Source organism: Sus scrofa, chromosome 14, assembly GCF_000003025.6.
Source record: "Sus scrofa isolate TJ Tabasco breed Duroc chromosome 14, Sscrofa11.1, whole genome shotgun sequence".
In the NCBI taxonomy this organism is placed as follows: domain Eukaryota; kingdom Metazoa; phylum Chordata; class Mammalia; order Artiodactyla; family Suidae; genus Sus; species Sus scrofa.
This window is the reverse complement of record NC_010456.5, coordinates 6,520,569-6,541,048: the sequence shown is the minus strand read 5'-3', so window position 1 is coordinate 6,541,048 and position 20,480 is coordinate 6,520,569. Positions and strand designations below refer to the sequence as shown.

General features: G+C 48.1%; 1 protein-coding gene and 1 non-coding gene across 4 annotated transcripts; one reads left to right on the top strand and one right to left on the bottom strand.

The window, feature by feature from the left end:
- Positions 11,523-20,087, bottom strand: POLR3D (RNA polymerase III subunit D). Of its 3 annotated transcripts, none has more exons than XM_001927933.6 (9): positions 19,886-20,087; positions 19,476-19,645; positions 17,507-17,550; positions 16,650-16,801; positions 16,267-16,391; positions 15,618-15,786; positions 15,007-15,272; positions 14,135-14,287; positions 11,523-13,994 (listed from the first exon to the last, which is right to left on the bottom strand). In XM_001927933.6, the coding sequence occupies exons 2-9, from the start codon at positions 19,638-19,640 to the stop codon at positions 13,872-13,874; spliced, it is 1,197 nt and encodes a 398-aa protein (XP_001927968.3). In that variant the 5' UTR covers positions 19,641-19,645; positions 19,886-20,087; the 3' UTR covers positions 11,523-13,871. The 3 variants fall into 3 exon arrangements, with proteins under 3 accessions (XP_001927968.3, XP_005657291.1, XP_020928412.1); XM_005657234.3 differs by having other exon boundaries at positions 19,876-20,026; XM_021072753.1 differs by having other exon boundaries at positions 16,267-16,801; positions 19,886-20,036.
- On the top strand, positions 20,069-20,148 carry MIR320 (microRNA 320). Its single transcript, NR_035382.1, has one exon. It is a non-coding gene; the product is annotated as a microRNA 320 (primary transcript).

Below are 20,480 nucleotides of genomic sequence, written 5' to 3'. Positions count from 1 at the left end.
CTGAGTGATGCCAGGGATCAAACCCGAATCCTCATGGATACTAGTTGGATTTGTTTCTGCTGTGCCACAACGGGAACTCCCTCAATCCATAGCTTGATTGCAGTCCATCACATCAGAGAAAGAACCTTCATCATGGGTACCTACAAGAGTGCCCAGATGGCTCCATGAACAGCCTTGACTTGTTTCCACGGTTGGTGGCCCCAAAGAGGGAAGTCTATAATCTGCCAGTCTGTAGTTTTCCAAGTGGTAGACCAAACAGCTAGGCCATTGTCAACAGTCCAAACAAGAGTCAGCAAAAATATGACAAGCTTCAGCAAGGATATTGTCTGGAGCTGTGAGGAAGGCTTTGAGTTCTTTCCACGCAGCAGAGGGACCAGATCTGTCTTCTGTTCCACATGCCCAGCAAGGACGCTTAATAGTGGACACCATGGGTTTTGGCTTAGCCAAACAGTGGGCCAGGCCCAGGCTCTGAGGAGACCCACTGCGGACTGAGAGTACCATGAGCAAGAGGCCTTGCTTCAGGCTGTGGAGGACATTTCTCCCAAAGGGATGGCTGCCTGTCTGTCTTGCAAAGCTGAAAACGCCACGGGGTTGAGGACAGTTGGAGATCTAAATATATTATCTCCAGAGTTCTCATCATGGCTCAGCAGAAACGAATCTGACTAGCATTCATGAGGAGGTAGGTTCAATCCTGGCCTATCTTGGGGGGTTAAGGATCCGGCGTTGCTGTGAGCTGTGGTGTAGATCACTTTTGTGGCTTGGATCTGGTATTGCTGGGCTGTGGTGTAGGCTGGCGGCTGCAGCTCCAGTTGGACCCCTAGCCTGGGAATCTCCATATGTCGTGGGTGCAGCCCTAAAAAGACAGAAATAAATAAATACATCATTTCTATCTGACAAGAGAGGCTTGTTGAGCTCTCATCACACTGAGTCGGAGTTAACCTACTCCCTCAAATATCAGTCACAAGACCCCAGTGGGTATGCGTTTTAACACCCTCAGGTGTTCAGTTTTGACAAGACCCCAACAGCAAGGTAAGAGGTGCTTTTTGCAAGAGGTGTACCTCTTAGCATCATCAGGGAGGCAACAAACCCATCAAGGGACATCCCCCAGGTGGAGGCTGCCTCTTGCTGCCAAGGTTTGGATCAGGAAAATGATGAGAGAGATTTTTTAGCACAAAGGGATTACAAGAGCTGTAGGGTCCCAAAGGCATGAGCACCTCTCTCCACGCAGCAATTCCCCATCAGTACAATCCCTTCGGCACGTGTGAGCATTCACAGAACATTCACGGAAAACACCGATGCCAATTACACACTCAGCAGCGGAAGCCACAAGAACAGTCCATTGAATTGGCCCAAAGCCCTGCCCACAAGGTCAGCCAGCTCCTTTCTTCTTCCTGGAAAAGTGAGGGCCATTCTTCCCTTGAAAGGAAGCCTAGGAGACTTGAAGTGTTCTTTTTTGCACTTGCTCAGAAGTGCGGTTAATAACTCTTTAACACACACAGCCTTCACACAATGACAGTCAGTCCTTCATTCCTGCAGCTAACATTTATTTGGTGCCTATTATGTACAAGAAACCATTTTATGTTCTGGAGATAGAGTAATGAGCAAAAAGCCTAGTGGGGGAGTTTCCATTGTGCCTCAGTAGCAATGAAGTATCCATGAGGATTCGGGTTCCATCCCTAGCCTCGATCAATGACTTAATGGATCCGGTGTTGCTGTGAGCTGTGGTGTAGGTCGCAGATGCAGCTTAGATCTGGTGTTGTTGCTGTGGCTGTGGCCAGTTGCAGCTGTGATTGACCCCTAGCCTCGGAATTTCCATGTGCCGCAGGTGCAGCCATAAAAAGCATAAAAAAAAAAAAAAAAAAAAATCAGGAGTTCCTGTGGTGGCGTAGTGGTTAACGAATCCGACTAGGAACCATGAGGTTGCGGGTTCAATCCCTGGCCTTGCTCGGTGGATTGAGGATCCAGCGTTGCCGTGAGCTGTGGTATGGGTCACAGACGCAGCTCGGATCCCGCGTTGTTGTGGCTGTGGCATAGGCCGGTGGCTATAGCTCCGATTTCACCCCTAGCCTGGGAACCTCCGTATGCCGCAGGAGCAGCCCTAGAAAAGGCAAAAAGACAAAAAAAAAAAAAAAAAAAAAAAGTCAGGTGGGAATATCAGGCCAAAAAAAGAGAAGTAGATAATATGTCAGATGGTGATAAATTCTATGGAGAAAAAGAGCAAGAAGAGAGCAGGAGGAGTGTCAGGGATAGAACTTCCCTAATTTATGTTTGGTGGTCAGGGAGAGTCTGAGACCTGAAGGGAACGAGGAAACAAGACAGGAAGGTATCTGGGGAAAGCTGATTCCAGGCGAGGGAAAAATGACACAAAAACCATGAAGCTGGAGCCTGGCTGCACTGTTACATAAGAAGCAAAGTCTGCGTGACTGGAGTAGAAGGACTCAGGAGAGCTGGACGCGGGGTTACAGGGTTCATGGGAGGATCCCATGAGGTCTTGGAAGTTGAACAGACTTGGCTTTTACTCTGAATGAGATGGGAACTGGCATCACATGACAGATTTTACCAGGATCTATCTGGCTGCTGTGTTGAGAACAGACTGGTGGGGTGAGGGAGGGGGTAGAGAAGCAGGCGGATCATTTACAGGGCAACTGTAAAGAAAACTCCACAAGAGAGGATGTTAGTTTGGCCAAGAGTAATAATGCTGGAAGTGGTGAGGAGCAATACCATTCTGGAAAGATTTTTTAAAAATTATTATTTTGCAAAATATAACCACAACACCATATTATAGTTAAAAAAACCTAACAGTAACAACATTATCAAATATCTGTTCAATATACAAACATCCCTGATTGCCTCTCCATTTTTTTTTTTTTTTTTTCCTTAGGGCTGCATCTGCGGCATAGGTGTCCAGTTGGAGCTACTACAGCTGCAGGCCTACGCCACAACCACAGCCACACCAGATCAGAGCTGTGTCTGCGATCTACACCACAGCTCAAGGCAACGCCGGATCCTTAACCCACTGAGCAAGGCCAGGGATTAAACCCACAACCTCATGGTTTCTAATTGGGTTGTTTCTGCTGCACCGTGACAGGAACTCCAGCCTCACGATTTTTTTAAAATTTTGTGAAAAATATCTAAGATAAATAAAAGCCCAGAGTTCCCCGGTGGCTTAGCAGTTAAGGACTTGGCATCGTCACTGCTGTGGCTCAGGTTACTTCTGTGGCTCCGCTTGTTGGATACCTGGCCCTGGAACTTCGCATGCCGCAGGTGTGGCCAAAAAAATCCCCCAACAAAGCCAGATATTAATTAAAATGGTGACAACGGATTTTTTTCTTTTTTACAGCTGCACCTGCGACATATGAAAATTTCCAGGGTAGGGGTAGAGGAACCACAGCTGAGGGCTACACCACAGCCACAGCAACACCGGATCCTTAACCTGCTGAGCAAGGCCAGGGCTTGAACGTGCATCCTCATGGGTACTAGTCAGGTTCATAACCCGCTGAGCCACAACAGGAACTCCCAAGGATTTTTTTCAGTAACTACTAAAGGAGGGGAAAAAGCTTAGCTCCATCCTAATTTGCAAAGAGGCATTGTAAAGAGGGAATGGGGGCAGGGACAAAGAGTTGGTTATTGCAAACGTGACTAGGTTGGCGGTGTCTGCTAAACGGCAATTATGGAAGTAGGATTCTATCCTCGAAGACTGGGAGACAGAAGCCCTCCCCTTCTTGATAATTACATTTCTAAGGACTGGCTTTCAGGTCCTTGAAACAGATACTCCGTAGTTACAGAAGGTACATATCATCTCAAAGGATTCACAATTACAAGCCGTTTTTGAGTAAATGTCTAAGAAAGAGAGGTTACAGGACTGTCTGGTGTCAGCTAGAACAAACAGCAACATTTTTGGACAGCCCTAAACTTTTCCAAATAGACACTCAATAAGGGTCGGGTGGTTCCAGGGACACAGCCTTAAGGCACTATAAGCCACGTTCAAGTTTGGTTAAGACCCTTTCAAAAAGACAAAAAAAAAAGGGAGTTCCCATTGTGGCGCAGTGGTTAACGAATCCGACTAGGAACCATGAGGTTGAGGGTTCGATCCCTGCCCTTGCTCAGTGGGTCAAGGTTCCGGCATTGCCGTGAGCTGTGGTGTAGGTCGCATTGCTGCATTGCTGTGGCTCTGGCGTAGGCTGGCAGCTACAGCTCCGATTCGACCCCTAGCCCGGGAACCTCCATATGCCGCAGGAGCGGCCCAAGAAATGGCAAAAAGACAAAAAAAAAGACCCTTAGTGCTGGGTTTGAATGGAGTCTTCCTGCTGAGAGTTTACTGCAAAGTATAAGGCTCATACATTGCAATGGATTGACGTTATCTTCTAAATCTCTTTTTACCTATAGCTTCCTCCTTCATTCCCCTTACAATTTGTTGGAAAATTTGAGTCATTTGTCCTATAGTTTAAAGGCTTTGCTGATGGAACTCTCATGGCTACTTTTTTTTTATTTTGTGGAAGATCCAGGGCCAAGGATCGAATTTGAGCCACAGCAGCAACCCAAGCTGCTGCAGTGACAACACTGGATCCTTAAGCCACGGGGCTCCATCTCTCTCTCTCTCTCTTTTTTTTTTTTTTTTTTTTTTTTCTGTTTTTGGTCTTTTTAGGGCTGCACCGGCAGCATATGGAGGTTCCTAGGCTAGGGGTTTAATCGAACCTGCAGCTGCCGGCCTATGCCACAGCCACAGAAATGCCAGATCCAAGCCAAGTCTGTGACCTACACAGCTCACAGCAAGGCCAGATCCTTTACCCATTGAGTGAGGCCAGGGATTGAGCCCACATCCTCATGGTTCCTAGTTGGGTTCATTAACCACTGAGCCATGAAGGGAACTCCCACCATGGGTTATTTTAAATGTTTCTTGTTCCTTGTATTTCCCCAAATTGGCAGGTGGTTAGGGGTGAGTTGCCTACTAGACATACAAGAAAAGAAGGGAGAATAGGCAGTTGGATACAGGCTGGAGACAGGAGAGAATAAATTGTGAATCATAGACATGGAGAACTTAAAGCCATGATTCTAGGTGAGATGGCTGAGGGAATGAGAGCAGACAGGCCAGAGAAACGTGGGGGAGGTACCACACCGAGGAAAGAGATGGGGAGCACATCCGGTGAGACAAGAACGATCAGTTAGGACAGTGTCCCCGCAGGCAAGAAAGGAAGGTATTTGAGGAAGGGAGGAGTGATGAACTGTGTCAAGTGTGACAACAGATTCAGTAAAATAAGGATGGCAAATTTAGTACTGAGTTTGGCAAAGACGTCACTGGTGACCTTGAGAGGAGCTCTTGGGTGGAGACTCGAAGGCAGACTGGAATGGGTTCAAGAGAATGAATGAGAGGAAGTGGAGACTCTCAAAGACAACTCTTTTTAAGAAGTTTTGCTGCAGTTCCCGTCGTGGCTCAGTGGAAACGCATCTGACTGGTATCCATGAGGATGCAGGTTTGATCCCTGGCCATGTGCCACAGGTGAGGCCCTAAAGGAAAAAAATAAAGTTTTGCTGCAAAGGGAAGCAGAGAAAAGAGGTGATACTGGAGGCGAATGCGACCTTGAAGGAAAATTTGTTTTCAAGATGGATCTTAAGAGCCTATTTGGATTGTGTGAGACTGAGAAGGAAACACGTGGATGCGCGTGTGTTTAGGGGGTTGCTGGAGCAAGAACCTTTGAGGAGGTAAGAAGGACAGAACTCAGGGCCCCTGTGAAGGGTCTGGTCTCCAGGAGGACGGTGGACAGTTCATCCACTCACCACTCACAGGAGGAAAGTCTGTGCACAGATGCAAACAGACCAGTAGATGTGGTGGTGGGAACGTGCAGTTACTGCTTGTTTTCCTCACGTGATGAGAGGCAGGGCCAGGAGCTGAGAATGGGGAGAGGTGTTGGAGGTTTGAGGACACAGTATTCTCCGGGGAGTGGGAAGAAAAATGGATAAGGAAAACATACTAGATTACTGGTCTTAAAGTGAGATGGTACAGCCTGGTTGTGCGTGCTTCTCTGGCCAAGTTTAAGTCCTCAGGGAGATGCAGAGTAGGCAGAGACTTAGATCTACCCAGAAGTGGGCTCTTTCCTGTCGACAGGAGAAAGGGGCAAGGGCACTGAGAGTGAAGGCAAGGAAGCGGTTTTATTTCATTTTTTTGCTTTCTAGGGCTGCACTCGCAGCACATGGAGATTCCCCGGCTAGGGACTGAATAGGAGCTACAGCTGCCGGCCTACACCACAGCCCCAGCAATGCAGGATCCGAGCCACATCTGCGACCGACACCACAGCTCACAGCAATGCCAGATTCTTAACCCACTGAGGGAGGCCAGGGACTGAACCCGAAACCTCAGGGTTCCTAGTTGGCTTCATTTCCGCTGCACCACCTGGGAACTCTGGTTTTAACAACAGCATGTTTGAGGGTTTGCTTACACAAGTGATGTAAATTGAAGCTCTTCTCTGTCACAACGGACACCAGGAGATGTTCAGTTTTTTTGTTTTTGTTTTTTTGCTTTTCAGGGCCGCACCTGTAGCATATGGAAATTCCCAGCTAGAGGTCAAATTAGAGCTACTGCTGTCAGCCTACGCCACAGCACCGCCAGATCCAAGCCTTGCCTTCAACCTACACCACAGCTCATAGCAATGCCGGATCCCTGACCCACTTAGTGAGGCCAGGGATCAAACCTGAGTCTTCATGGATATTATAGTCGGTTCGTTACCACTGAGCCACAACAGGAACTCCCTCATCTTTAGATTTTTACAGGAGAGTTTATTTAAAAAAAAAAAAGTCTAATTGTTTAATCACTGTTATTTGGGAGCTCTATTTCTCTTAGCTGAACCTAATCTTAACCGATATTTTAGGGAAAAAGCTTAATACAGGAAATATATCTATTTTAAATATTTGAACACATATTTATCTTGCCTAAACTTAATTCGATGGTTGTATCTTTTTCTTTTTGTTCCTTTTTTCCCTCTTTTGGTGGCCTGGTGGCATATGGCACTCCTGGGCCAGGAATCAGACCCAAGCCACAGCTGTGAACTATGATGCAGCTGCAGCAATGCTGGGTCCTTAACCCACTCTGCCGGTCTGGGGATCAAACCTGCATCCAGGCGCTCCAGGGACACCACCGATCCTCAGGAGCTCCTCAATGGTAGTATTCAGCGACTCACCTTTATTAAGTCTTTCCAAAGCATTTACCTTAGTTTCTACAGAAATAAGAACTTTCTTTTAGCAGTCCTATTCATCAGTTTATGTAATATTTAATTAAAGTACGTGCTTACCTTATTTTCATCAGAAAGTTTCTTCTAATCCTCATATTTTATTAGTTTATACCATCTTTAATTGAATTATGTAATTGCAATGGTGAACACCACTGGCAAAAACAAACTTGGGAAAAACACAACTGTCTTTTGGAAAGCACATAACCCAGCCATGTGAGCAGTGTCTTCACACACCAACCCCTCCTATGTCTGAAGGAGTGAGGAGACAGAACATTAGTTACCTATCCTGAGGGTCAGTTGAGTACATGCCAGGTCTCCTACAGAGCGTCTTTTTACATTAATATAGTTCAAAAACAGAATCTTGATTAAACATTTAACCTCACAAATCCATGAGCAACTTACTGTTGATGCGCATGTGGACAGGTGCAAACATTCTGGAGGGCAGTACCTACCAAAATCCATAAAGAGATCATAGAATTTGACTAAGTTTTTTTTGTTTTTTGGTTTTTTTTTTTTTTTTTTTTTTTTTTGTCTTTTTAGGGCTGCACCTGTGGCATATGGAGGTTCCCAGGCTAGGGGTTGAATCAGAGCTGTAGCTGCCGGCCTACACCACAGGATACAGCTGCATCCTTAACCCACTGAGCAAGGCCAGGGATTGAACCCATGTCCTTGTGGACATGAGTCAAGTTTGCTGGAGTCACAATAGGAAGTCCCCTTTAGGATTTTTTTTTTTTTAATTACAAATGGCTTTAATGGAGTTCCCGTCGTGGCTCAGTGGTTAACGAACCTGTGACTAGTATCCGTGAGGTCATGGGTTTAATCACTGGCCTCGCTCAGTGACTTAAGGATCTTGGCGTTGCCTTGAGCTGTGGTGTAGGTCACAGTTGTGGCTTGGATCTGGTGTTGCTGTGGCTGTGATGTAGGCTGGCAGCTGCAGGTTCAATTTAACCCCTAGCCTGGGAACCTCTATATGCCACGGGTTGGGTCCTAAAAAGACCAAAAAAAAAAAAAAAAAAAAAAAGACTGGAAACAATGAAGATATGGGCAACAAGTTAACTACAAAATTGTTTATTGCATCATTTTTTAAAATAGTGAAAAACTGGAAAAACCAAAATTGTTCAGAGACTAGGGATTATTTGGGTGAATTTGATAGTCCAAAGATGTATTCTAATGTAGCCATTAATATTTTGCTGTACACTGTAAGAGATTCCAAAAGAATTCGTGTATTATCTTGTCCTGGGGACAGGTTTGAGAGTCACGCTGGGTACAGTCAGTTTTAGGTATTGTGTTTTCATTTGGAATATACTATTTTGAGGGGGTGAATCAGCATCTATTGGTAGCATGACATGGTCACAGATAGCGTTACCTTCAAATTTTGGATACTTAACCAACTCTGGTGAGTATGGTTGACTGGCACTCTTCAACCACCACTTCATTAAGTGCCTGCCTGGATTATTGGGGCTAGAAGGGGAATGCTACATTTCCTCAAATCTCTCATACTAGGGTTCTGGATGTGAATCAGGTTCTGCCAATTGGAATGTGAAAGTGGAAGTACCACCATTCTACTGCTTTGGCTGTTCACTGGTGCCAAAACTGTGGAGTCGGTCAGCTGGATTCTTCTCTTTCATACCCCACAGCTACTCTTTTTTTTTTTTTTTTTTTTTTTCTGCTTTTTAGGGTGCACCCACAGCATATGGAGGTTCCCAGGCCAGGGGTCTAATCGGAGCTACAGCTGCCAGCCACAGCCACAGCCACAGCAATGCCAGATCCGAGCTGTGTCTGTGACCCACACCACACCTCACGGCAACACCAGATCCTTAACCCACTGAGCGAGGCCAGGGATCGAACCCACAATCTCATGGTTCTTGTCGGATTCGTTTACACTGCACCATAATGGGAACTCCCACCCCACAGCTACTCTTATCAGCAGATCAAGTATCAGAAGCCAATCACTTCCCAACACCTCCACTATCACTTTCTGGTCCAAACACTGTCACTGTTGCCTAGGTTAATAATACAGTAGCCTACAAGAGTTCCCATCGTGGCTCAGTGGAAAACAAATCTGACTAGTATTTGTTTAATTACTTTAAGCCTCGACCTAGAGGCCTTTTGAAATCTGAGATGCTTGCGACAGCTAACCATCTCCCTAAGAGTAAAGCTAAAGTCCTTACGATGGCCTTGAAGCCCTGAGGACCTGGCTCAGATACTGTTCTCCCTTTCACAGTGTCCGTCAGCTGTCAGCTCGTCTCCTTACTGTCCTGACTCTAGCTGTCCCCACTCCTACTAATCCTGCTGGTTCACTTCCTCGAATACTTCTTCAAGGAAGCCTATCCTACTTACTGTGGTCTGCCCCACTACCACCCACAGACCCCTCTTACCCTTTAAAAAAAATTCCACACCTGTGGCATATGGAGGTTCCCAGGTTAGGGGTCCAACTGGAGCTGTAGCCGCCACCTACACCACAGCCACAGTAATGTAGGATTCGAGTCATACCTGCAACTTACACCACAGCTCAGGGCAACGCCAGATCCTTCACACTGAGCGAAGCCAGGGATCGAACCTGCATCCTCATGGATGCTAGTCAGGTTCATTAACTGCTGAGCCACAATGGGAACTCCCACTCATCACATTTTAAATACTAAGTAACTTAACTTCTACTTATGGATGGTCTCCCTCACTAGAATGCAAGTTCCACCAGAGACCTTTCTGTTCTGTCACTGACGAATCATAAGCTGGAACTGAACCTAGCACACAGTGGGCACTCAGAGTTTCTTTTCTTCAGGCGTTCCACGGTCCAACTTTAGCTCTGTGGTTCTCCAGCCAGTTGGGCGTTTTCTGATCTCTGCATTGCAGCTATGCAGTGTGTTCTGGAACTCAGCTCTACCCTGGTCCTTAGGTTTCCTGATGCTAGCAGGGGCTGGAGCTTCCCTGGTGGACTAGTTCTCTGGGGGTTCTGACTCCTGGAGGCTGAACCTATGGCTCTCTTCCAGCTTTCCAATGAGTCTAACAATACTTATTTTCCTGTATTAAACTTTTCTGCTTAGAATACCTAGAATGGTTTCTATTTCTCTACTGAACTTTGAAAAAAATACACAAGATAAAACTGGGGCCAACGACGATCAAGTTTGCCTTCTCCTGACTGACTGGGTCTTAAATGTCCATGAGCCGAACGGAAGAAAGTCCAACTTCTACCTCAGCTTTCGTGGAGTTGGACCAGTGTCTGCTCCAATGGAAGGGGACAGAAGAAATGCTTCAGAAGAGCTGTCAGAAGTTGGCCACAGATAAGTGTTCCTAGAGTTGGCATTCTACCTCCATTTTTTTCAGATGATGCCCCTGAGACCTAACCCCACTCCAGTCCCAACTCTCTCATCAGAACTTTGGCAGCTGAACCACAGTCCAAGAGCAGCTGATAACATCTTAAGAGGGGACCGCCCCAACTGCGGAAGTATCCTGCCCTAAGATGGGGGTGGGATGAATAGACAGCAGATGTCATTTTTTTCACTGTGACTAGACCCAAGACATAAGTCTCTTTTTTTTTCTTTCCCTTTGTAGGGTGAACCCATGGCATATGCAAGTTCCCAGGCTAGGGGTCCGATTGGAGCGATAGCTGTTGGCCACAGCCACATCTGCAACCTACAACATAGCTAATGGCAACACTGGATCCTTAACCCACTGAGCGAGGCCAGGGATTGAACCCGCATCCTCATGGATACTAGTTGGGTTCGTTTCCATGTGCCACAACAGGGATTTCCAAGCCTCTTTTCTTTTATTTTTATTTATTTATTTATTTATTTATTTTTGCCTTTTTGCTATTTCTTGGGCCCTCCCGCGGCATATGGAGGTTCCCAGGCTAGGGGTCCAATTGGAGCTGTAGCCACTGGCCTACGCCAGAGCCACAGCAACGCAGGATCTGAGCCGCGTCTGCAACCTACACCACAGCTCACGGCAACGCTGGATCATTAACCCACTGAGCAAGGGCAGGGACCGAACCCGCAACCTCATGGTTCCTAGTCGGATTCGTTAACCACTGCGCCACGATGGGAACTCCCCCTCTTTTCTTTTAAAGAGCTGAGTGTGAGGGATCAATTCCACTGGAACATGTGGGTAGGTCTGGGAGGATTAAAGGGTGCTTGCTGTCTCTGATACTTTCAGTTAGATCAGAAGTACCTGAAGTACAAGATGGTTATTAACGTGGAAGAACTGTATTTACCTTTGAGTGAGATGGAACACATAATAGGACAGCATGTTTATATTATGTGCAACATATGCAATTTTGTAGTCTGAAAGAATATGCACTAAAATATTAAAACTGGTTTATTTAGTAGAATAAAAGGTAATTGAACATTTCAAAAATTCTACCTACTTTAGGATTTTACAATAGACAGTGTATTTTTTAATTGTGGTGGCAGCTATCATGGACTGTCTACCTAACTGCCATTCCTGTTTCCTACCTACTAACAAAACCGTCTCATAGGCAACAAGCTGTCAGTGCCAGGGGACAAACTGTCCACCCCTCTCTGCCAGTGCCCATGCAAGGGTGGCCCAGCTCTATCAAGAGACATAAGGGCAAGTCTCTTTGGGCCTCTAAAGGATATTCCTTCTGATGAGAACAGCATGAGGAGAAAGTTCCTTTGCTGCTGTCTACTTTGCTTCCAGCTTTGGCTTTGGACACTGTAATTTGAAGAAAGGATGCTGAGCTGTAACAGCCACTTTGCAAGACCAAGGATGGCAGAACAAATGGATCCAAGAAAATTCTGATGACATTCTGGCTGCTACCCAACTCTGGAACCATCTATTTCCAGACTTCCCATTACATGAGATAATTAAATGCCCTAATTGTTTACGTCACTGTCAGTCTAGTTTTTGGTTACTTGTGCTGAATACATCCTGACAGAACCACTTTTCTGTCTGGCACGAAATAAATGCTTTGTGTCCACTATAATTTAAAAGCAACCCTATTAAAAAGCTACTATTACCTCATTTTTACAGAAAATGAGAAAAATTGAACTTAGGGAGGGTAATTTCCCCCAAAATTACTGGTAGTTAGATTCAAACCCGTTTCTGACTCTAAAACCCACACTCTGTGACTTAGCAAAGTAATTAAAAATGAACAAGCCTATATAGTGCACATTCGGCATATTAACAAAATACACACAGATGTAGAGAGTAATAAATTTGCATCCATTTTTCACTCATACATGAATTTAGCTTTGGGCTTTTTTGTCCTTGTTATTTGCATTTATCTGTTGGTAGAAATGTGTGCTCTGGGTGCCTGCCCTGTCCTTCTACCAACACTGTCCAACTTGTGTATGAGGAAGAGAGAGAGAGGTCATGGAGATGCTGACGCCGAGTCATGACTTAATCCCCAAGATACCTGAAACGGTGAAGCGATGAACTGTCAAGTGGGAGATGCTTTCCCTCAGGCCTCCGCAGAACAAACAACTAAAGACTAAAACACCCAACATCTCACGAGGCAGGTTTGAGTTAGCCTGGAAAAGAAGAGTGTTTCTGAACCAGACAAACCAAGAGAAACAAAGAGAGGACTACAACGGAGACTCACTGGCAGTGCATTACTCCTGAAAAGGAGAAGCAGCAAACAATGAAGCCCAGAGACAAAGAAGCAGTTGCTTCACCAAAGCTCAGCCTTCGACTAAACAGGACTTCCACGGCCCACGACTCCAGGAACCCTTTCTGCTTGTCCTCTACAAAGATCAGAACATCAGCATCCAACAGAGCTCACTGAGCTCTTAGTTACAGAAGGGTGACGTGGGGACTAGTCAGTCCTGCCTCCTGGCTGTGGCTAGGAGCTTGCTGGGCTCAGTGTAGAATGAATGATGAATAAAAAACAGGCTCAAAGAACAAAGAGAAGGAGGGAAGGAAGGCATATCCGTCCAAAATCTCTGGGGCCACTTAAGTCAGGAAGAGCCTGTGTGGTTCACACCTGTTCCAAAGGTGGTTTGCTAAGCTCACGGCAAAGGGAGCTGCAACACTGGCTTGAAAATAGACTCAGGCAAAGGGAAACTAAACTAACATTTATTGAGTGACTACTGTGTACATCTGGCCTTGTGCAAGGAGTTTTCATCGAAAATGCTCCATTTCATCCTCACACCAACCCTGCGAGGTAGGTATCGTCCTCATTTTTCTCAGATGAGGAACATGAGGCTCAGAAAGGTTAGGTAGTTTGACCAATCACACGATTAGTAACAGCAGAGCTGGGACTGCATCTCAGACTCAAGAATTCCCCACTCGCTCTTGGGCGTTGCCTCACAGGAGGAAGGAGGGAGCAAAAGCAGCCGTCCTTCCGTTTCCCACCCTGAGAAGCAAAGGGAAAGCACCCTTTCCCACAGACCGTCCCCTCTCCACCTGGGGAGGGGACAGGCAGGTGAAGAGATAAGACATAAATATAAAAATAAATAGCAAGGACAAATCCCCCAGCGGTGAGGAGGTGCAGTTTCTGTGCTGTGGGAAGGTCGTCGCCATTCACGGCTGCTGTGGGAGGGAGCCGCGTGGGCCCTGGGGGGAAAACTGGGACAATGGCTGGAGTGGGTGGGCTAAACAGGCCCCTTCTGGGTCCAACAGATTTGAGAACAAAACGTCTGGAGCAGGCAGCAGCCGTGGGCAGTCACCACCATGCTCCATCTGCTCGTTTTACCGGTGCTTGTGATCCAACAGGGATTCAAAATTGGGAGAACATACAAGTTTGTGCTTCACATGTCCCAGGACTGTCATCTCACCCGTCCTACTGTCTCCAAGGCCCACGGACACCAGCTCCTGCCAATCGACAGAGACAGTGAGAACCAAAACCACAGCCCTATGATTTGAACACTTCCCTTCCTCCCCATGTTCCACACCAATTCCTTAACCATCCTCAATGTCTTAAAGAGCCTCAGAGAGACCTGGCGGGCCCTCACCTGCAGGAAAGAGCAGGCGGTTCCCATCGTCACGTCCAGAGTCACCTTGCCCAGGAGGAGCTGCACCTTCCCTGACTTGCGGATGAGCAGCTTGCCAACCTGGCCCTCTGTCAGGTCAGCCAGGGTACAGGTGTTCTCTGCCAGGCGGGCTTCCTATGAAGACAACCAGGGGATGGAAACCAGGTAAGGAGCCGTCTCTTCCATCCTTCAATAATGAACCCTTTCCTACAGGAAGGCAGCAGCAGCAAAGGTGAGAAGGAGCTCCCCAGGGAGTTCCTGTCATAACACAGCGGAAATGAATCTCACTGGTATCCATGAGGATGCAGGTTCAATCCCTGGCCTCACTCAGTGGGTTAAGGATCTGCCTTTGCCGTAAGCTGTGGTATATAGGTCACAGACATGGCTTGGATCTGGCGTGGCTGTGGCTAGACTGGCAGCTACAGTTCCGATTCAACCCCTAGCCTGGGAACCTCCATATGCTGCGGATGTGGCCCTAAAAAGACAAAAAAAGGGGGGGGGAGCTCCCCAAAGAGGGCCTTTTCCTGGAGCTGCCTGCCATTGGTCAAAAAACCAAACCCCACCCACAGCAAACACCAGCAAAGGAGCAAAATACCAGCAACTGCTGCAGCTGGGTGATAGTACACAAGAATTTACGTTCTCTCATTTGTGTATGTTCAAAATATTCCATTGTGAAAAGGAAACACATACAATTGGGGTTGAAGTGCAAAGCCCCAAGGCCCCTACATGCAGAAAGAACAAATGCATACTGTTCTCCCATTTCAGGACAGGAGGCACACCTTTGCTTCCCCTAAGGGTGGTTGTGTCCCCTCTCAGTGCCCCCGCATCTTCACAGAACTCATTCCCGAGCATACCCGGTCTTTCTCCTGCTTTATAACCACCATCTGGCCATCCTCGCCCTGCACCTCCGTCTTGACAGGCTTGATGTCCTGAGTGGGTGGCTGGCCAGGGAGCGAGTCTGGCAGCTGCAGGAACAGCAGCTCTTCCTCCTGTGTGAGGCTCAGCTCCCTGAGCAGCTCTGCCACAGACACGTCCTTCGGTAGGCTCGGGGTCTTCCGGGTGGCTCTGGGAGGAGCCTTCACCTTGGTCTCCTCCTCCTCATCTCGTGGTTCTTCTTTCACTGCCCAAGACAACAGAAATGGAAGTGCTATCAAGTGGCCATCACCCATGATCTCACTGCACCCACCCCTTCGCCTCGGTCTGCTCCACTGTCATTCAGCCAGGAAGCTGGAAGGAAACTCTGTTTACAGAGAAGGATCCAGGAGTTACATAAAAAGAGGTATCTGAGGCTGGGCCCACCAACTCCTGTTGCCAGGAACCTGCTGAGAGTGAGAATTTAGTGCCCGTGGCCAGGTCCTGTATTGACGGCTGGACTGCCTTATGAGTTGGTCTGGGAGGCTCATTCCCAGAGAGGGGGTGGGGCAGGCACAGAAAAGGAAAGGAGACATTAACTGACACAGAGTACCTTTCACAGCAGGCCCGTCCACATCCATGTCCTCTTCCTTGTGGCCAGGAAGCCAGGGTTTAACATCTGCTTCTTCATCCTCTTCCTTAAAAAGCCAGCCTGAGTGAGCCAGTGGCAGTTGCACAGGTGTATTTCGAGTGTCATTCCTTAGGCCAGGGTCATCGATGAACTGTCAAAGAGGAGCCAAGGGTCACACAGCCAGGCCCGCAAACACATTTGCCTGGAGTGCAGTCCACGTTCGCCCCTTTTTTCCCCCACCTTAGCCTTTTTTTTGGGGGGGGGGTCTTTTTGCCTTTTAGGGCCACACTTGTGGTATATGGAGGTTCCCAGGCTAGCGGTCCAATCGGAACTGTAGCCGAGGCCTACACCACAGCCACAGCAACGCAAGATCTGAGCTGCATTTGCAACCTACATCACAGCTCATGGCAATGTTGGATCCTTAACCCACTGAGCAAGGCCAGGGACCAATCCATGTCCTCATGATGCTATCCGGGTTCACTAACCACTAAGCCACGACTGAGAACTCCCCACCTTAGCCTTTTCCTAATTGAAGATTCCTGCTACTCACGGGGCTTTCAGGACATCAGAGCTCTCTTCTCCCCGACCTGGCTCCCCAGAAGCCCCTTCCCCCTAGCCTGATGGTACCTACATCATCCTTCTCCAGCATACGCAGGATCTGTTTTGTTTCTTCGTCCGTCTCCCTCTTCTCCTTTTTGATGTTGATGATGTGAGAGGGCCCAATGTCTGACATGTCCACGGTCTTATCCCAGTTCCCTGTGGGAAATGACGCAAGTAGTAAAGAAGGGGCCAACAGCAAGGAGGCATGTCCAACATGCCAACAGCAAGGCCAACATGTCCACGGTCTTATCCCAGTTCCCTGTGGGAAATGATGCAAGAAGTAAAGAAGAGGCCAACAGCAAGGAGAGCTAACTGGGAGCAAGCAGGGGAATGCCACTGCCCTTGCCCTCCTCGTGGGCAGCTGGACCTGAAAGCCACTGATTCCTTCCTCCCAGAGCCCCGGCAGCTTTGTACCCTTCTTCTTCATCATTTCAGCTGGGCCCTGCTCAAAGATGGAGTGGGACTGGATCACTTCTGGGCGCCCCCGGCCCCTTCCATGGCCCTCTCGCTGTCGGTCTCTATCCCTTTCACGCTTTTCCTTCTTGACTGCTACTTCTTCCTTGGGCCTGGAAAAGAGAAGGGGCAAAATAAAACCACTCACTTCCCTGCCTCCGAGAACTGGTCTTACTTTCCCACACCACTCCGTTCCAACTGTATGGAGAATTTAATGAGCCAACAAGTACATCATGAGAAGCAGAACCCCCAATCCTAAGTCGAGCATCTTTTCACTTGCTTGATGAGGTGAAGTCCTTTCAGTTTACCGTTGCTTTACCTTTTTGTTCGAGATCACGTATTAGAACTATCAACTCAAAAGTTGAATATAGAGACTGCCCCAAAATGTGGATTTTCTGTATTGAGTGAAAGCAGGAAGGCTGCAAGGCAAAAAAACCTTATGGACCTGATACATCTTTGTCCGGCTGTCAACTCTGGCTACAAAAGATAATCACTCCATTTCCTTACAAACAATTAAATCACAATTTTAGGGATGGACTCCCAGGCATCAGTATTTTTTTAAAGCTTGCACATCAGAATCCCCTGGGAGCCTACTGACAGACCACTGTAAAAATCAACTACAATAAAAAATTTTTAAAAAATCCCCTGGGAGCCAGGGTTGAAAATAACTACTGAAAAGAACTAAATCTATCAACTTAAATTTCTCTTTTTTTCTTTCTTTTTATAAACTTAAATTTCTGAACCACATACCTACTTCCTTCCCCCAAAGCCCAAGTATGTAAATAAGGAACAAGTATTCAGAAGGTCTGGCTACTTACTCTTCCTTGATCTTCCGACTGATGATATTTGGGGTGAAGGTTTTCTGAAAGTAAAATACCGGAGTTACTGATTTGGTTAAGTTCTGATCCCAAAGCACAGAGGAAAATAAAAACTTCCAAAGGGCATTTTCTATGGATAAAGACCAGCAAGGTTTTATTCTACACACGCCACACCGTTGTCAAAGATTTACAGAAATGGGCATATGCTCAATTTTTTTTTTCTTTTTAGAGCCACACCCTCAGCATATGGAAATTCCCAGCAAATTCAGGCTAGGGGTCGAATTGGAGCTGCAGCTGTTGGCCTAAGCCATAGCCGCAGCGACACTGGATCCGAGCCGCATCTGTGTCATATACACTACCGCTCACAGCAATGCCTGATTCTTTTTTTTTTTTGTCTTTTTGGGTTGCTCTTGCAGCATATGGAGGTTCCCAGGCTAGGGGTCTAATTGGAGCTGTAGCCACCCGCCCACGCCAGAGCCTCAGCAACGCAGGATCTGAGCCGTGTCTGCAACCTACACCCGAGCTCACGGCAACGCTGGATCCTTAACCCACTGAGCAAGGGCAGGGATCGAACCCGCAACCTCATGGTTCCTAGTCGGATTCTTTAACCACTGTGCCATGATGGGAACTCCAGCAATGCCTGATTCTTAACCTACTGAGCGGAGCCAGAGATGGAACTGGCATCCTCACGGATACTAGTAGGGTTTATAGCCCACTGAGCCACAAAGGGAACTCCTGTACATGTGCTTGAAAAGGAAGAAAGTCACATCATAGTGGCAGTGGAATTACATATAGAAGAAACAGGCACCAAAAAACATTTAAACAGCAGCTTCAGCTTCTGCCCTCTGAAAGGAGAACTTCGGGACTTCTAACAATAAGGAAATTTCCCTAATCTCACTCCTTGTCTTCAAACTGCTACAGAGACCACGTAGTATCACAGGGAAAGAGCTCTAGCAACAAGGCTCCAGTAGGGAAGACAAATTAATTAGCACTCATAAGCAAATGACTGGGTCAGAAGGCCACTAGAATTTCCCAAAGTAAACTCATGCCTTCAAAAACTGGCTGCTTGGAGTTCTTATTGTGGCTCAGCAGTAATGAACCAGAGTCCAGCAGCTACAGCTCCGATTCAACCCCTAGCCTGGAAACTTCCATATGCCGAGGGTGTGCCCCCCCCACAAAAAAAAGACAAAAACTGTCTGCTTTATGTTCTGTCATCCTCCCCATCCCCCCTTTAAGGGCTATCCTTTACATCTACAGGCAATTAAACATAATACAAGGGGACAGAGCCTCTAACACCATGCCTAGGACTCATAATACTTTGGATCAGATGTCTGCACACTGGGAACCACAGCAAATTCAGAGCTCTTTAAAACTGCAGGCAAACTCTATGCCTGGGTGGCTTTCGCAGCTTTTTGGGTTTTTTTTTTATCTTCTTTTTAGGGCCACACGGCCGCACCCCCAGCATATGGAGGTTCCCAGGCTTGGGGTCAAATGTGAGCTGTAGCCACTGGCCTCCACCACAGCCATGCCAGATCTGAACCAATACTGTGACCTACACCACTGCTCACGGGCAACGCGGGATCCTTAACCCACTGAGCAAGGCCAGGGATGGAACCTGCATCTTCATGGATACTAGTCAGATTAGTTTCCGCTGAGCCGGGATGGGTACTCCTTTCAGCACTTTCTTAAGGATGTTCAAAACACACATAAAAAGGAAATGAACACTGCTCAAAGTGCTTTTGATCTAATTAGGATTCTCTGCTCTTCAGCCTTTTCTGAGAGCCATGACAACATTTTGTATCCAGTAAGTAGCTTGACTGGAAGGTAGGGGCAGGTTCCCCGATATTGCAGGCAAGATTCGTGAGGCCTAACGCTATGCCTGCCATACTGAAGGCCCTACAGGTACTTCAGTCAAAGGTGTCTGCAGTTTAGGGCATTTGGATTCATTTAGAATGGTGCCCTCGGGTACCTTCTTGACTCCTCCGAGGGTGAGGTCCCTGGAGCGGATGGAGGGAAGGCGGCCTGGGGTGAGGGAAGGCGCCGGCCTCCTCCCGATAAGCCCCCGGGCACCGGGCAGGAGGGGTCGGGACCCTCCTGGAGTGCTGGGATCGCCGGCGGCGTTTCCTTCCGACATGTTGCCTGGGGCAGAGAGAGGAAAGGAGTAAAGAAGTCACTGAAGGAGGAGGACATGCGGACCCTGGCCGGAACCCCACCCACGTGGCCTCCTGCCCCCCAGTCAGCGCGGCCCTCCCGCAGCGTCCCAGTTCCTCCTCCTCCCACGTGGCGAGACTCCCCGGACCACCCCCGCTAGAGCCCTTGGCTCGCTCTCTCCTTTGGTCCCCCCGGCCAGGCACCAGGCACGGACGCACCTCAACGCACCTGGGCTGCAGCTCCGCACCTCGCGCGTCCAGACTTCACATCCAATGCGACCCGCAGCCCACCCTAGGCCTCCGCGCCGGGCGGAAGTCTGCGTGGCAGGGCCCGGGCGCCGCCATCTTGCCGTGGGGCGGAAGTGAGGTCGGGGGGTGGGGCTGGGCCACACTATTTATCCCGCGGCTCCTCGCTCCCCTCCGCCTTCTCTTCCCGGTTCTTCCCGGAGTCGGGAAAAGCTGGGTTGAGAGGGCGAAAAAGGAAGAGGGGACTGGTTTAGGTTACGCCACGTTGCAGCGCTTGGGGGTCGTGCCCCGGAGCGTGAAGTGGAGCCGTTCAGCTCTGGGTCTGGGGGTCGGGCGGCGAACATGATGCAATGTGGGGATTCGCTGCTGTGGAGCATCCGGGTCGAGGCTCACGATGGGGCGTGGGACGCGGTGTAGAAAGCAAGACCCCCGACTCAGAATCGGGGAGTTCTGGGCCAGGCCTCGCTCTTGTTCAGGGATCCCTTACCGGGCACAGCGCTGGAGCAACTAATGCCTAACGGCACCTGCCCTGGCTTCGTGACTTTGGGCCGTTGTGTGCATTCTTGGTCCAATCCTGG